At 35.5% G+C, this 14530-nt stretch overlaps 1 protein-coding gene across 5 annotated transcripts in view; it reads right to left on the bottom strand.

Annotated features, from left to right (window-relative positions):
* The window catches only part of Fam118b (family with sequence similarity 118 member B), a 50933-nt gene that overhangs the window by 11354 nt on the left and 25049 nt on the right, over nt 1-14530 (bottom strand). For all 5 annotated transcript variants that reach the window (XM_027945411.3, XM_027945416.2, XM_071616847.1 and 2 more), the window contains 2 exons: nt 11890-11982; nt 8053-8305 (listed from right to left, as the gene is read on the bottom strand). In XM_027945411.3, the coding sequence (XP_027801212.1) occupies nt 8053-8305; nt 11890-11975 (339 nt within the window). In that variant the 5' untranslated portion in view covers nt 11976-11982. The remainder of the gene's footprint in view (nt 1-8052; nt 8306-11889; nt 11983-14530) is intronic.

Below are 14530 nucleotides of genomic sequence, written 5' to 3'. Positions count from 1 at the left end.
AGGCAACCAACTGTGGACTCACTAACATAATAGATTTGTCATAAAAAAAAATAGTGTTCTTTTAATGTCTATCAAACTTATAAACTCATTTACCCTTACATCTTGCAATCCCATTTTTGGGAAGGTATTCCACAGATAAAACTGCAAAAAATTTAAAAAAATGATATATACAAGGTTAACAATGTTCTGTTTCATAACAGCAAAAGACTGTAAACAAACCAAATACTCATATAGGAAACTGGTATGGTCCAGTACACATGTTGCAATTTGAACGTCCCCAAAGGCCCAAGTATTAAAGGTCTGGTCCACAGAATGATGCTATTAGGAAGTTGTAGAACCTTGTGGGAGGTCCTTAAACCACTGATGTGTGCCCCTGAAGGGGACTGAGAGACCCTGGACCCTTCTAGTTTTTTTTTCCTTCCTTCTTGGCTCATGATATCAGTAGTTTTGCTCTGTCATGATGTGCTACCTTACCATAGACCCAAAGCAATGGGGACAAGCAATCATGGACTAAAATCTCTAAACTTTGAGCTTTTTACGGCAACTATTTCATTATAGTGTTAGAAAGCTAACACACCACATATAAGACAATGGCATGGAAATATCTCTAGGACATACTATTAGGTAGAACAAGCTGCAAGACAGTATGCCCAGAAAGCTATGTTTTGAATTGGAAGATGGAGGTAGTAAGGGAAGAAATATTTATAGATCTGCTTTGTTATGGCTTAGATATGAGGTGTTTCCCCAGAACCTCATGTGTGAGAAATATAAGAAAGTTCAGAGGTGAAACAATCGGGTTATTAAGAGTCTTAACCTAATCAGTGCATTAATACACTGATAGGGATTAACTGCGTGGTAACTGTAGGCAGATAGGGCGTGGCTAAAGGAGGTGGGTCACTGAGGTTGTGCCTTTGGGCACAATTTATATATTTTGTCCATGGTGAGGGGAGCTCTGTCTTTCATTCTGTGTCCTGGTACTATGCCCTGAGCTGCTTTCCTCCTCTACACCCTTTCACCATGATGTTCTGCCTCATCTCAGGCCTAGAGCAAGGGAGTCAGCCATCAATGAACTGACACCTCTGAAGCTGTGAGTCCCAAATAAACTTTTCCTCTAAAATTGTTCTTGTTACATCTTTTGGTCACAGAAGTAAAAAAACTAAAACATGCTTCCATCTGCAAAAAGAAACACTGGAAAGATACATAAAAAACATTAGTGGTGACCTGTGTCAGGTGAGTTAGCAAAGAGAAGGGAGATAAACACAAGAATGGGAGAAGAATGTTTCAATATCTGCAAAACTTTTTATAACCTTTTGATTTCTGCAAAGTGTACAAATAATATCTATTCAAAAAAGCAAAATTAAGTTGCAAATTCAATAAAGCGTACAGTGACTTCCTTCTTGTTGCTATTAAGAACTTCCTTTTTGTATTTTATTATAGTTTCATTTTGTACCCTGACTCATACACACACAATGGTACATAATATATTTTAACATCAGTCAAATTATCATGCACACAGATAAAAAGTCATGGGTATAGAATACATTTTCTTGATTCTAAGAAAAGATATACAAAAGGTAAAAACTTGGAAATATATTTCTTGAATCACTTATTTTTAGCTCAATATCTTTTAGTCCTATTTATGTAAGTTATTCAATCTTGTATATCAAGTAAGAAGGAAAGAGGCTTTGGTAGCTGCATTGATTTCCTCAGATTTGAAATGAAACTTTCACTTAGGCCAAGTGATCCTAGAACTAAATTTCCCACTAGTAGCCTCTGTAACTAAAAACAATGGAATGAAAAACAAAACAGGGAGGTTTAGAAGTCAAAAGGAAATGTCCAATTCCCACACAACTTAAAAGCCTTTCCCCTTTCATTTAAAACAGTGAACTGAATCCAATGTTGCTTCACTTCCTTCTATCCTGTAACTCTGATTTTTTGAAACGTGTAATAAAAACAAAACAACAGTAACAACAAAAATTCCTCTTTTCTCCCAAGATTGTTATGAAAAAGGGTGGCTAGTTCAGCTTACAATTCACTCCTTAAATGTTACTAAGTGTCACTTAATTCTTCACAAAACCATATGAGGTAATTAATATCCCAGTGGGTTTTTGTTTTTGTTTGTTTTTGCAGTGCTGGTAATCCAACCCAGGGCTTCTATCATTGATCTCATCCCTAACCCCTATCCCAGGCTTATATATCTGCAAACAAATGAACAGAGGTTAAAGGACTTGCCCAGGGTTCCATGTACACTGAAATTGCAGGGTCTTTCTGATTTTGAAATCCAGACTCTTTGCCTTGAATCCATAATGTCACTTCCTCATTATATTAAAATGGATCAGTATGTGGGCCAAATAACCCTGCTGTATTACTGTTGATTTTTCCGGTTTGGCTTTTAAAAAATATGGACATTTCCAAACATACACAAAAGCAAAAAGAGCATAACCCCCCTCCCCCCATGTAACCATCACCCAATATCACACAGAACCAATCCTGTTTAGGTTTAACCTAAACTCCCCTCTACTATGCCTTCTTTCCTCTTCACTGAATTTTTAGGAGTCAATTCCCAGGCATCATATAATTTCATTCACAGACACTTTACATTCCCTAAAACAAAAAGACCTTCCTTAATATGCAAGTTGAAAACATAACTACAATACCAGTATCACAACTAAAAAAGTATTGATTCCCTAGTATCAAGTACTTCAGTAGTATTCAAATTTCCCCAAGTTCCTCATTTTTAAAAAAGTCATTAAGTTGCTTGTATTTTTTCTTACATATGTAGGGTTTCACAAAATTTGGCCCACGGACTTGACCCCACAGACTCCTGAGGGATAAGCAGTTATTATTTTCATAATAATGTTAACATAATTATGACTTTTAAACTGTGTTGAAATTTTTATTGATGGTTCAAGAACAATGGTGGGCAAAATGCTGGTACCTTAAACAAGGTGGTGGAGCTCAACTGTGACAGTAAAGACTGTGTGCTTCACTTCCCAACTCCATTAAAAGAAGTGTGTGAGGCTGTTTCACCTAACATTGGCCTTCTCAAAGCAGTAATAACTGTCATCTGCATTAAATCTTTACCCTTGAGTACATGATCTTTCACTATGCTGTGTGAAGAAACAGGAAATAGTCGGGCATGGTGGTGCCCACCTTTAATCCCAGACATTCAGGAGGCTGAGGCAGGAGGATGGCAAACTTGAGACCAGCAGCAGCAATTTAGTGAGACCCTGGGAGGTGGGGGTAAGGGTGTAGCTCAATGGTCAAGTGTCCTTGAGTTAAATCCTCACTACTATCAAAAAATAAAAGAAACAGGGCATATGCATAAAAAGCACTTCTGCAACATACTGGAATATGAAAGCTGAATTGAGGGAAAACATTTGAGAGCAATTATTTTAGTTTTAAGCTGATTTTGCCACCCTTTTCCTCACACACTATTTTTACTTGAAAGAATGACTGACAAACTTTTGTTCAATAGATACACGTATTCTCAAGCATGTTCTCAAAAATGAAGTGAGCCTGTCCTTTTGAGGAAAACAACTGATGACTGCTGCCACTGTTGCCAATGGTAATGTCTGAGCTTTCAAGCAAAAGTTGGAATTTTAGAAAATTTTCAACTCCCACAGTGAGCTTTCACAGCAACCAAATGTTCTTCTGATGAGCTGGTGATAATATCCATGAATGTAATTCTTTTTGATTGCATAATGAAGTCTGTCAACATCTGGAAGATATGCATCTCAGCAAGCCATTATTTTCCAAAAAATGACCAACGTAAGATGTTATAAAATCACACATGATAAGATTTATTCCAATTGCAAAACAGAAAGATAAGATTTTTTTTTTTAGTTGTAGTTGGACACAATACCTTTATTTTGTTTTTATGTGGTGCTGAGGATCGAACCCAGCACCCGCACATGCTATGTGAGTGCTCTACTGCTGAGCCACAACCCCAGCCCCCACGACAAATAGATTTTAATACAACAGAATAAGAAAAGTTTCACTGATAGGATTTCAGATTCTATACTGATATAAAAATGAAGGAATCCATCACTTACTGAGTTTTCCATACAGTATCAACAAAGAATATCCACAATTATCTGAAAAGACTATTAAAAGAGTACTCTCTTTTCCAACCATGTATCTGAGATTAAATTTTCTTCATATATTTAAACCAAAACAACATAACTACAGTAACTATAGAAAACAGACATGAGAATTCACGAATTCTATCAAGTCAGATAGTAAAGAGATTGGCAAAAATGTGAAACAATAGTACTCTTCTTATTCATTTATTTTTGTTTTAGAAAACATATTATTTTTAATAAAATGTTATTTATGTTAACATGTAGTAGGGTATACTATTTTAAAATAAATTAATATTTTAAATTTTTATTTTGATTTTTCACAGTGACTGTTGATAGATCTGACCTATATAAACAAAAATTATTTGAATCCTCAATAATTTTTAAATTTTTTTTTTTTTTTTTTGAGCGGTACTGGGGATTGAACTCTGACCACAGTGGTCGAGTGCCCCTGAGTTCAATCCCCAGCCCTATTTTGTATTTTCTTTAGAGACAGGGTCTCACTGAGTTGCTTTAGCACCTTGCTTTTACTGAGGCTGACTTTGAACTCACTATCCTCCTGCCTCAGCCTCCCAAGTTGCTGGGATTATAGGCATACACCACTGCGCCCAGCTGGTATGTAGCTTTTTAAAGATGTCTTTTGTCTGGTTTTGGTTAGCAGGATAGTATCTACCTTGTAAAATGAGTTGGAAGTGTTTCCTACTATTCTAATTTTTGAAGTGACTTGGGAATAATTTTTAAATTTAAAAAATTTAAAATATTAGTACCTCCAACTAAAATATTTGCATAAAGGCTGCTGTTTTTATTTTTGTGACAGAGTTCACATTACATAAAATTTACTCTTTTAAAGCAAGCAATTCAGCGTTTTTTTTTTTAGCATATTCACAAAATACAACCACTATTATCTAATTCTAGAACATTTTTATCAACCCAAAAGGAAACCTTGTACTCATTAGCATTTACTTTTTTTTTGGTACCACGGATTGAACCCAGAGGCACTTTACCACTGAGCCACATCCCCAAGAACTTTCTACTTTTTATTTTGACATAGGAATTACTGAGGTTGGCTTTGAACTTGTGATCCTCTTGTCTCAGCTTCCTGCATGGTTGAGATTACAGGCATGTGCCACCATACTCCGGCAGCATTTACTCATTTTTCTCCTCTCCTACCCTTGCAACCATTTATCTACTTTCTGTCTCTATGCACCTACTTATTCTGGACATTTTATGTGAATGGGTTGTACAATGTGTCCCCTGTCTGGCTCTTTCACTTATGTTTTCAATGTTCCTCCATGCTATGGCATGTATCAGTACTTCATCTGTTTTCAAAGCTAAATAAATGTGGCTGGATCACATTTTATCCATCTATTCTTGCATTAATGGACACCTGAATTGTTGCCATTTTTTGGCTATTTTGAAAAATGCTGTTATAAACATTGTGTGCAGTGCTTGCATAAATGTGCTTTTAAGTCTCTTAACACCTAAAAGTGGAATTGCTAAGTGATAGAGTAATGGTTTAACTTTTTAAGGGCTTATCAAATTATTTTCAAAATGGCTACACCATTTTATACTCCAAGCTCCCCAAAACAAGTATGAGGGTTCCAATTTCTCTGCAACACTTGTTACTATCTTTTTAAAACTAACCATCCTATGTGGGGAAAAAGGCACACTCATACATTGCTGATGGGACTGCAAAATGGTGCAGTCAATATGGAAAGCTCGGAATGTAATGTAACCACCATTTGATCCAGCTATCCCACTCCTTGGTCTATACTCAGAGAACTTAAAACAGCATACTACAGGGACACAGCTCCATCAATATTTATAGCAGCACAATTCACAACAGCTAAACTATGGAACCAACCCAGATGCCCTTCAGTAGATGAATGGATAAAGAAAATATGCACAATGGAATATTACTCAGCAATAAAAGAGAATAAAAATCATGGCATGTGAAGGTAAATGGATGAAGTTGGAGAATATATGCTAAGTGAAGTTAGCCAATCCCCAAAAACCAAATGCCAAATGTGTTCTCTGATATAAGGAGGCTGATTCATAGTGGGGTTGGGAGGGAGAGCATGAGAGGATTAGACAAACTCTATATAGGGCAAAGCGGTGGGAGGGGAAGGGAGGAGGCATGGGGTTAGAAATGATGGTGGAATGAGATGGATATCATTACCCTAAGTACATGTATGAAGACACGAATGGTGTGAATATACTTTGCATACAACCAGAGATAAAAAATTGAGCTCTATATGTGTAATATGAATTGTAATGCATTCTGCTGTCATATATAGCAAATTAGAATTTAAAAAGTGAAAACAAACAAATAAATAAATAAACTAGCTATCCTAGTGGCCATGAAATGGCGCCTCCTTGTAGTTTTGTTTTTCAATTCCCTAATGACTAGTGATGTTAGCCTCCTCTCATGCTTATTGACAATCTTCCTTGGAAAAATGTTCATTCAAATCTGTTATCATTTTAAGATCAGATTATTTACATTTTTATTAAATCACTGACAAAGTCATTAAGTCATATTTTCTTTTTTTTTAATATATATTTCTTAGTTGTAGATGGACACAATACGTTTATTTATCTTTATGTGGTGCTAAGGATCAAACTCAGGGCCTGAGTGCTCTACCACTGAGCCACAACCCCAGCCCATGAAGTTATATTTTCTTCTATGAACTTAATACTTTTTTTTTCTGACATTTATTTCCATGATATTTTTTGTTGTTGATGATGTTGTGGGGAAATACTGGGAATTAAACCCAAGGGCTGAGCTATATCCCAAGCCCTTTTTAAAATGTTTTATTTGGAGAAAGGGTCTCACTAAGTTGCCCAGGATGGCTTCAAACTTGTGATCTTCCTACCTCAGTCTCCTAAGTCACTGGAACTACAAATGTGTACCACCACCGCACAGCTATGTGATCCGTTTGAATTAGATTTGCATGTTGTGTGAAAAGAAGATCCCATGAACTCTTTAAACCCCATTAATTCTTTCCATGGTTCTAAGTAAGTAACAACTTTTCCCAATTAAGGCCAAGGAAATGAAAACAGGAAGTGAAAAGCCCTAAAGTTCTATAATGAACCAATAGGAATTTATTTTTAAATGCTTATCTTTTTAATTCTTAAGGATACTTCTTTGGGGGTAAAAATGGAAATCATCACTGATAGCTGACTTTTTAATAAGTAGGAGTTATGTTTTTTAAAAGGTGCATTTGACTTATTAAAATTTATAACTCTATGGATGGAGATGCAGCTTTGTGGTAGAGTGCTTGCCTAGCATCAGTGAGGTCCTGAGTCTGATCCCCAGTAGCAAAAAGAAAAATAAATTTAGAACATGGTCTGAAATATTGAGTCCTGATTTTTTAAAAATATCTTTATTAATTTTTATGTGGTGCTGAGGATCGAACCCGGTGACTCACAAGTGCTCTACCACTGACCTACAGCCCCAGCTCGAGTCCTGATTTAAAAAAAAAAATTTTAAGGCAAAGCAAGTCAATGAGGCCCTTTATCCAACTTGGTTTTGATAAAACAAAATAAAAATCCTTATAAATATTTTGAGTTTCTGTCTCTAAAATGAACATTAAGAATTGATTTTGTTTCATCCATAAAAATGCTAAGAATTATCTCCAATTTTTCTCATGTTCCCTAAAAGGCATGGATGCCAGAGAATACAAATTTATAATAGTGAGAATAGAAAAAGTAAATTCAAAATACAGTGATATTGGGACAGTAACTTCATTTTGGTAAATGAAGGTCTCTATATCACATACCCACACACAAGCAGAGAATAAAATGGGATCAAGACAACTAACCTGAATACGGTCCATAAATAGACATTTTACACAAGAGCCAAATGTTATGCAAATCTACAAGTTATAAAATGAATGCCCCTATTACAACCAGCATGCTGGTCATGGTTTGAGGAAATTTTAAATGCCATGATATATAGGAGGGTACTCACAGGAGAGAGTTTCTGAATAAGGTCATGGGCAACATGGACAAGGTTCTTGTCTTCATGGAGACATTTCTGAAACTTTTTGCTCTCCTCATCTTCTAGAAGATCAAAATCAATGGCAGCATCCAATAAGGCCTGAATTAACCCCTTCCAGGATTTTAAGGCTGGAACCTGAGGAGCAACTGCAGCACTTATGCCAGTTCCAATCACCAGCACAAGTTCCCGAGGTTTCTTAGTTTTTAAGCTTGGAAGCAGCTTCCTGAAATAGCAAAATATACAAGAGGACTGGTATCTGCAATAGATATGAGGCACAGGAAAGACTATCTGACTACTAAAGCTATAGTCAGTTATCACTATATAACAAGTTTTCAGCTCTGAGTTTTATAGTTGCAAAGATGCCAAATACATTTCTGACACTTAAATAAAACACCAGAATACTGTGCCAGTGCCTACTGAAAAATAAAGTGCTTAAGAAAAATAAACCTGTTTCAGTAATCCTAAAAAAAAAAAAAATCTTAAAAATGAATTTTCTCCTTCATAATTCTTTCAACTGAGAAGATCCACTAATATTAGGAAAAAGTCCAAATGTATTACAGCTCACTTGTGTTCTGCCAATTAAATTATATTTTAAACTAGTATTACATTTCAGAAGAACATCTTTGATTTATATTCTAGAGAGAAAAGATAACCGATACAAATTAAATTCCTATCATTGAGAAATGTTAAAACAGGAGATGAAAACCAATAAAAAACTGAATTATAAATTTTGTAAACTGAGCATGAGCTAGATAGCCAAGTATGAGGACAAATTTGACCTCAGTTTTGTTTAGATATCCTTAGGCAAAAAAAGAAAGAAAGAAAAAAAAAAAGGGTCAGGAGGGAAAGGGAAAGAAAAATAAAAGGATATGACAAAAAATGAAAAACATTCCTTTCTTACCACGAGAAGCACACATTTCTGTTCCAAAGCACATGTGAGATAGCATGGGTACAAGTTTTTGTTTCTGTTCCTCATTCCCCTTTCATTCTAGAGACTGCCTTTCCCAACCATTTTTTACCGAACAGTAAAATGAATAGAAATAGGATCAGCATTTTAATAAAACCCAAGAAAGAAAAAGTACTTTAAAAGTCTGGGAAATGTGGTTTAGGGGAAACAACCTCTCAAAGTTTTTTCCCTACCCCTAACTCCAGCATTCAGTCATTCAACAATTGGGAAAAACTTGTAAATACCAGACAATATGATAGGTATTAGTGATGTACTTATGGACGAAACAAAATCTCTGATCTCAAAAAAAGTTTTTTTTCCTACTAGAAAAGCCTGATAATAGATACTAGAGAGAGAGAATTACATACAAATCCATATACACATGTAGAGAAAACTTAGAGAAGGATTCACAAGAACAGAAAATAGTAACTAACTGGGGACTGGGGAGAAGCAGCAGCACTTTTGATGGCTAGCAGATAGACATGAGCAGTAGGATGAAGTTAAGAAAATAATTCTATAGAAGAGGCCTGCTGTGCTGCCCATACCCCATGTTTGCTTGCTTGCTTTTTTCACTTTTTTTTTTATTGGTACATTATAGTTATACATAATGACCTGGTTTATTATCACATATTTGTACATGCATACAATATAACAATAATTTGGCCACTCTCACGCCCCAGCTCCTTCCCTCTTACCCCTTGATCCCTTTCTTCTACTGATCTCCCTTTGATTTTCACCAAACTTTCTTCTAAAAAGAAATTAACCTAAGGCACCTCTGGCCCTGACCTAGTTCAAGTCAACAAGATGTTACATTCTTTGGCAAGCAACCTGTTATATGTAAAGCTATATTTCTCAAGAATCTTGATTGTAAGATCCTCCCTATTGTTAACAGATGTTACCACTGGGCTGGATAGGGGGGCACATTTGGGAGGCTGAGGCATAAGGACTGCAAGTTCAAAGTCAGCCTCAGAAACTTAGCAAGGTGAGACTCTGTCTCAAAATAAAAAAACAAGAGCTGGGGATGTGACTCTGATTCAGTGACACTGGGTCCAATCTCTGGTACCAAAAACAAAACAAAACAAAAAAACCCCAACAAACACCAAAAATATAAGTTACCTTGAAGAAGGAATTTTTTTAAAAAAAATATTTTTTAGTTGTTGATGGACCTTTATTTATTTGTATGTGGTGCTGAGAATCGAACCCAGTGCCTCACGCATGCTAGGTAAGTGTGTTACCACTGAGCCACAACCCCAGTCCCGAAGAAGGAATTTTTGATACACATCAAACCCCACTGACCAAAACATTTGGAAAAACAAGTTCCAATTGGAACTCAGTGGCCTAGCATCATGTATTAGGCCCTGGGCTCAATCTTTAGTACTGGGGGGGGGGGGGGGGGGGATGGGAATCAAGAAAAATATAAGAGAACTCGAAGACTCAATCCAGGAGGTCCGATATCTGAATAATAAGAGCTCTACAGAGGAAAAATTATGGAAAGTATCAAGTAAGTATCATAAGACAATTTCTTTAAACTGAAGTTACTTATAGCTCAAAAGATCCTCCCAAGGTCTAGACTTATATAAAGATATATCATGTGAAATTTGAGGTTGCTGAGATTATAATTTTTATAAGCTTCTAATGAGCGAATAAAAAAGAAGTCACGTAACACAAAGAACTGGGAACTCTTTAGAAAAGAGTGATTATTTTGGCAGGAATATTTAGACATTAGCAGAGAATGAGTGATACTTTCAAAACTCTACGAAAAAACTCTCGAATTGTGGCTCAGTGGCAGAGCACTTGCCTCGCACCTGTGAGGCACTGGGTTCAATCCTCAGCACTACATGAAAATAAATAAACAAAATAAAGATATTGTGTCCATGTATAACTAAAAAATATTTTTTAAAAACTCTTTTACCTGTCATACTGCCTGTATTCTCATACCATCAAATAAATATAAACATATGATAAAGACATTTAATGCCTCCAAGAAATTGCCTCCTATGAATCCTTACTACAAAAGCTACACAAGGGTATGCTTCAACTAAATGAAGGAGTATATCAAAAAACAAGATATAAGATATAGGAAACAAGATCCAATATAGGAGAGATGTAAAATGCTTGGAATGATGAGAAACAGAAATGGCCAATATCAGCACACAGCAGGAAAACAACTTTCCAGAGTGGAATAGATTCTAGAGGGAGGAATCCCTGAAAATAAATTCAACTAGCAAGTTATTTGATGTCTTTTTTTTAAACTTTTTAAAATTTTTTAGGTGTAGAAGGACACAACACAATGCTTTTATTTTTATGTGGTGCTGAGGATCAAACATGGGTCCCGCCCATGCTAGGCGAGTGCTCTACCGCTGAGCCACAATCCCAGCCCTACTGATGTCTTTTAGCAGGTCTAGGATATTTACTCTTTTGTTATAATGTCTGAGGATAGACTGAAAGATACCCAGAAAACAGAGCAAACAAACAAAATGAGGCAATCTTTAACAACACAGAGGAAAACAAACAGGCAAGAAAGGAAATACTGTAACACATTAGTAGGCTCAGCTATGAATACTATTTATACAGACATAATAATGTAAATATTAAAAAATGGTTGAAACAAACACTGTTAATATAAGCGCTCTGGGAGAATAAAGAGGATGCATGTGGGACGGCAATGTGGGAAAGAAATCAAGAGAGCAAACGGAATCATTACCTTCCATAATTGGAAAAAACTAAAATACTGTCAATGCACATAAAAAGTCAATACTGATTAGTGAAAACAACTGGAATACAGATAAGTTTATGATTTTTCTTTACCTCCCACTAATGGTTAATTCACTCTGTTCCTCTGATTCCCTTCTCTTGTTTACCTGGGCTTTTTCGTGGGGGGTGCGCCATCATTGAAGAATCCAAAAAGCTCGTCTATATCAGAGGCCTGGCTCCCTGTAGAAGCCATCCAGTTTCTAAAAAAATTAAATACCACATACCACAATTAGAACTGTAAAGAACGCTATTTAAAATAGCACATAAATTCAATAGTTTTAATAAACTATATACGCTTTATAGGTTTTTTGGGTGCCCCCTACTAATGAAAATCCAAAGCATTCCAAAGTTAAGGAATTAATTTGTCTAAATGAAGTCACCTTGAAATTATAGGACCTTGGTGCCCTACACTGTCATCTTATTTCTTCTATTCCTGAAGGCCTCCCATGCAACCTGCCATCAAAAAAAAAAAAAAAAAACAAAAAACAAAAAACCTCACAATGTCCCAATTCATGTTAATTATTGGCCTTCATTTTGTGGGGCTTAAGAAATACCTGATAGCCTTCCACATAAGACCAGTTTGGGGAATACCTAGAAGATAAAAACACCCATGGATAAGTTCCCAATTATCCATTTACTCTCAGCTGAAGAAATCACTTGAGTCAAGATCGAACAACCAATACTAATTTGCTGACTATTAGAGATTCTTGGTCACCTACTGAACAACTGCATCCTCAAAGGCAGAGGACATTCCCTAGTATTCTCATGTAGGGGACTTTGAAATCAGCCATTGTGATAAACGGTAAAGGTAATATAAAGGTAACAAAGATGAAAAATGGCCAATATGTTCAGGTACTGGAAAAACTAGAAAAAGTAAAAGGATTAAATGGATTAGCATGAGAACTACAAAGAACAGTTTTACTATTCAAAACTTTAGCAAACTTACTAAATCTAAGGAATTTTAAAAATGGCAATAACATTTTAAATGCACATTCCCAATATAGAAGACAAGGCATACAACCAGAATTTTGGGTATTTTATTACATTCCATTGTTAAAATTTAGAAAGAACAAAACTACTAATAATTACTGGAACTTACTATTTCATTAGAAAGCTTTTTTCTTCATTAAAACTTTAAGTTTACTGAACCAATTCTTCTGGTAAACAGAAGGCTTGGTTCTTTACCCCATATTCTATCCCACATAAGGAAATTCTTCTTTAATATCTAAATCATCAGGAAAATAAAAATCATAAAAATCACAAGAGTTAGGAAGCAGATCACCTTCCATTCAAACCTTTGATTCTGGCTGGCGAGAAAGCTGGGACTCAGGAGATGACAGATTACTGAAATCAGTAAACCTAGCCTTAACTCAATCATTTGGTATACTTGCTAAAAGGATACTGTAGATTCTAAAAAAGAAGTCTTACTTTTTAAAGGACATTTCCTGAACAAAGACTAAAACCAATGAACCAGAATCTTCAGGGTATTCTTTAAATAGGAAACATCTAAATAAAACACAAATTTAACTTTTCTAGAATGCAACTATTTTAATATACATTGGGTATATATTAGGTACACCATCATGTCATTTTTCCTTCAAGTGTATCATTTACTATAGTATTAACAGCTTCCCAATGTGGTAATACTCATCCTGTTTTGTTTTTGGTTTTTTGAGTATTAGGGATTGAACCTAGGAGCACTTAACCACCAAGCAACATCCTCAGCCCTTTTTTATTTTCCATTTTGAGACAGGGTCTCACTAAGTTGCTTAGGGATATGCTAAATTGCTGAGGTTGACCTTGAACTTGTGATCGTCCTGCCTAAGCTTCCTGACTTGTTGGGATTACAAGTGTGCACCAATTCACCAATCCTTTCAAGTATGTGGTTATTTCCTATTGTAATTTTCTAGATGAAGAACTTGTGATAGAAAAGTGGTTACTTCTTCCATATCAAGGACAACTCATGAGTTTGGGATATTATTTAGAAGATACAAGGAAAAGCATAATTGCTTATGCTTTTTCCATAAATATGGTTCTATAAAACTCTCATCTAAACAAATCAGAACCAAGTAAAACATCATGTACTGAAAAGCATAAAATGTAAAAGGAAGTTGATTTAAGTTTTGAAGATACACAGTTTCAGAATTCAATGCTAAGCAGGGCGTAGTGGCACAATACCTACAATCCCAGCAACTCAGAAGGCGGAGGTAGTCTCTCACCACTGGATAGATCTTCCAAACAAAAGTTGAATAAAGAAACTATAGAACTCAAAAACACAATCAATAACTTAGACTTAACTGACATATATAGAATATTCCAACCTGCATCAAGTGGATACACTTTCTTCTCAGCAGCACATGTATCCTTCTCTAAAATAGACCATATACTATGCCACAAAGCAACTCTTAGCAAATACAAAAAAGTAGAGATATTACCACGCATTTTATCAGATCATAATGAAATGAAACTGGAAATCAACGACAAAATAAAAAATAAAAATTTCTCCATCACCTGGAGACTAAACAATATACTACTAAATGAACAATGGGTGGAGATTAAAAAATTCCTAGAGGTAAATGAGAACATGGACACAACATATCAAAATCTCTGGGACACTATGAATACAGTACTATGAGGAAAATTCATAGCATGGAGTTCATTCTTTAAAAGAAGAAAAAGTCAACAAATAAATGACCTCACACTACATCTCAAAGCCCTAGAAAAAAGAAGAACAAACCAGTAGCAAAA

This window comes from Marmota flaviventris, chromosome 9, assembly GCF_047511675.1.
Source record: "Marmota flaviventris isolate mMarFla1 chromosome 9, mMarFla1.hap1, whole genome shotgun sequence".
NCBI classification, from domain to species: domain Eukaryota; kingdom Metazoa; phylum Chordata; class Mammalia; order Rodentia; family Sciuridae; genus Marmota; species Marmota flaviventris.
The sequence above is the reverse complement of the archived record's forward strand: the minus strand, read 5'-3'. Positions and strand labels throughout refer to the sequence as shown.